We start from the raw sequence: 2,690 nt of genomic DNA, 5'->3' as shown, positions 1-2,690 counted from the left end.
TGGGCATATATTCAAGGGTGATAATGGCCTTGCAAAAGAGTGATACAATGAAGAGATGCTACTTTGAAGTTTGTGGTACCCATTTCTAAGTCGGTGGACTTACCTCCTCTTTGTTGCTACGGAATCCACTCTTTGTTGCTAAGGAAGCCACTCACCCTTTTAGTGGAAAGGGTACCAAAAAGGATGGCATGCTTCAACTTTCACTTTGTCATTCACAAAGTTTCTTAATTTTTGAACTTTTTCCAGTGCATTGATATTAAGGTCTTAAGTAACCAATCTATTTAGAACATTACAATTGCTTTTATGTTCAAAGTTATTCCATCCATGCCTAAAAACAGATCAGATAAAATCATGATCAATATAGCTGCCCTTGGATGGATTACAAAAAGAAATGGGTTGATGACTTAGGGACCCAAACTTAGGGAACGGCGCTACGTGGACCTATATTAGTAATAATCGGTTGATTATCTTCTAATGCTCCGACCAGGGGAGCCATCGGGGTTGTTGAAGCGCACGAGGGTGTACGTTGCAGTCCCCGCAAGAGCGCCCGTGATGGGCCCAGCTATGTACACCCATATTGCCGTGTAATTATTGGCCACTATTGCAGGTCCCAGTGTCCTCACCGGATTCATGGAAGCTCCCGTTATCGCACTGCGTATAATTCACATTGGTTTAATCCCACCTTAATCCCGCATCTATACCTCTAAACAATCGCAATGCATTATCATTAGATTAGATTTCAAGCAATACCCAGCCAGAAGATTGTTCAATATCACGGTAGCGCCAACTGCTATGCCTGCCAGCTCGCCCACCTGAACAAGAAAACAATAACCATTTTAACACACACACACACACACACCCCTTCATGCACACATGCAAACATACGTAAACATTTACTGCACTCTTCATGCACATGTGGATGAATGCTTAACAAGCATGCATATATATAAGCTTTCATGTACATACGCGCACACCTAATATACATAAACGCACCTGCATATCAGTTTTGTACACACTCATGCATGCAGACTTACGAACATATATATCTGGACGGGCACATACTCATGCACGGCTAGATCTACGTTGCAAATGATGTATTAGGTTTTGATTTAAGGGATTAATTACCGCTCTAGTGTCAGTGGCCACAGCAGTGACCACAAACATGAGGCAGAAGGTGATGATAAACTCCATCACAAACGCTTGTGGGGCTGTCCCAGAAGGGACTGTGAGGCCGGCTGATCCCCCATATTGCAGAATCACCTTGAGAGCTAGTGAGGCCACAATTGAAGCTCCCAATTGTGATGCAAAGTAGAAAGGCACCTGCATGAATTTGGCTTCATATTCATGATAATACTTTGTGTAATTTAAGCCAGCAATAAGTATATTTTACGTACCTATATTGTGGGTATTAGGTAAATAAGCCTTAATGACGTTTAGAATGCCTTAATCATCATCACCTGCGACCATGGGAACTCCTTAATGGTGGCAAAGGCAAGCGTAACAGCAGGATTAACGTGAGCCCCGGATATGTGGCCAGTCGAAAGAATAATTATCATTACTGCTAGTCCCGACGCTAATGCTACCCCCATGTAGGTTAGGCCCCCATTCGTCCTCTCATTCATGATAGTGGAGCCTTCAGCAGCAAAAATGAGCAAGAAAGTACCCACAAACTCTGCGCCAGCCTGTGTGATCAAATAACGCAAATTCATTAACACAACATTGGATTTATAATCAATTAAAGTAGCATATGGATTAGTCGTAATAAAGTTTTAGTGATGTAAAGCAACTACTTATTCGAAAAGCTTAGGCTTTAACTACATATTGAAATGTGATTATTGTGTGATCATTAACCCAAGATACCAGTTTACTCGAATAAAGAATTCACAAAACTATTAACATGAATAGAATTATAAAAACTACAAGGTGTGTGATCGATTAAGAAAATTACTCTCTTAAATAGAATAGTAGAAGGCGTGGTAGGCGATTGGGGTTTTGATGGGTCTGCGTTAGGGCTAGAACACAATTGTAGCATAGATGCCCACCCGCGGGCGCTTAAATTACTGTTAGATGAAGGTTCATGAGCTACCATTGAATCATTAGTGCGTGCAAATGGAGGAGTATGAGCCATAGTTAGCTATGAAGGGAAGGGCTATGAGGCTGGTCTCGTAAGATACAAGAAACAACACAATATACAGTGATCGTTGGAGGTAAGCAGTGATGGTAGAAGGGATGGGCTTTTATTGCTCAAGGTGGTAAAAGGTTTTAATAACCCATTTGTGAAATAGTTTATTCAGTAAGCGACGTTTTTTTGAATTTAAAAAAATAGCAGCAAGCAACACACGTGACACCGCGTGTAGGAATTGCAGTCGCACGTACAAAGACACAAAGCAACTTTAATTCAATAATATTCCTACAGTCTCCCGAATAAGACCTGGTTGCATGCCTTAAAAGGCAGTAGTATTATTATAAAGAAAGATAAGATATGCCGCCCCTGGTGCACGTAGTTGTGAGCGGATAACCACGCCGCTGACGCTCTCACGCTCTCAGCCCTCAAATATGAATGGAGGGAGCACCCATAGCCCAAATCCTACCCTTCCACCACTGAAAGATTGCAGGGATCATCCCTCAAACATGAGGCCTCATGCGCTCCATCAGCAAAGCTTTACTTCTGTCACCCTCGTCTCATCATA

General features: G+C 42.0%; 1 protein-coding gene across 1 annotated transcript; it reads right to left on the bottom strand.

Moving 5' to 3' along the window:
* Positions 1 to 256: 256 nt before the first annotated feature.
* LOC147641251 (aquaporin NIP6-1-like) lies at positions 257 to 2,229 on the bottom strand. The gene is made up of 5 exons (XM_086810063.1): positions 1,949 to 2,229; positions 1,458 to 1,682; positions 1,126 to 1,320; positions 751 to 812; positions 257 to 651 (listed from the first exon to the last, which is right to left on the bottom strand). Exons 1-5 carry the CDS (start codon positions 2,126 to 2,128, stop codon positions 465 to 467), a joined length of 849 nt encoding a protein of 282 aa, XP_086666189.1. The 5' UTR covers positions 2,129 to 2,229; the 3' UTR covers positions 257 to 464.
* Positions 2,230 to 2,690: the final 461 nt, after the last annotated feature.

The sequence above is a fragment of the Cibotium barometz genome, chromosome 2 (genome assembly GCF_041138505.1).
Source record: "Cibotium barometz isolate CiBa-2024 chromosome 2, ASM4113850v1, whole genome shotgun sequence".
NCBI lineage: Eukaryota > Viridiplantae > Streptophyta > Polypodiopsida > Cyatheales > Cibotiaceae > Cibotium > Cibotium barometz.
This window is presented reverse-complemented; position numbering and strand designations above follow the sequence as displayed.

What these genes read in the sequence shown, in the direction of transcription:
- LOC147641251 (XM_086810063.1), bottom strand. Translation starts at nt 2,128, where the DNA reads ATGGCTCATACTCCTCCATTTGCACGCACTAATGATTCAATGGTAGCT. An exon ending in CTACTATTCTATTTAAGAGA is followed by an intron (nt 1,683 to 1,948) that starts GTAATTTTCTTA and finishes TTGATCACACAG; the next exon opens with GCTGGCGCAGAGTTTGTGGG. An exon ending in TTGAACAATCTTCTGGCTGG is followed by an intron (nt 652 to 750) that starts GTATTGCTTGAA and finishes AATTATACGCAG; the next exon opens with TGCGATAACGGGAGCTTCCA.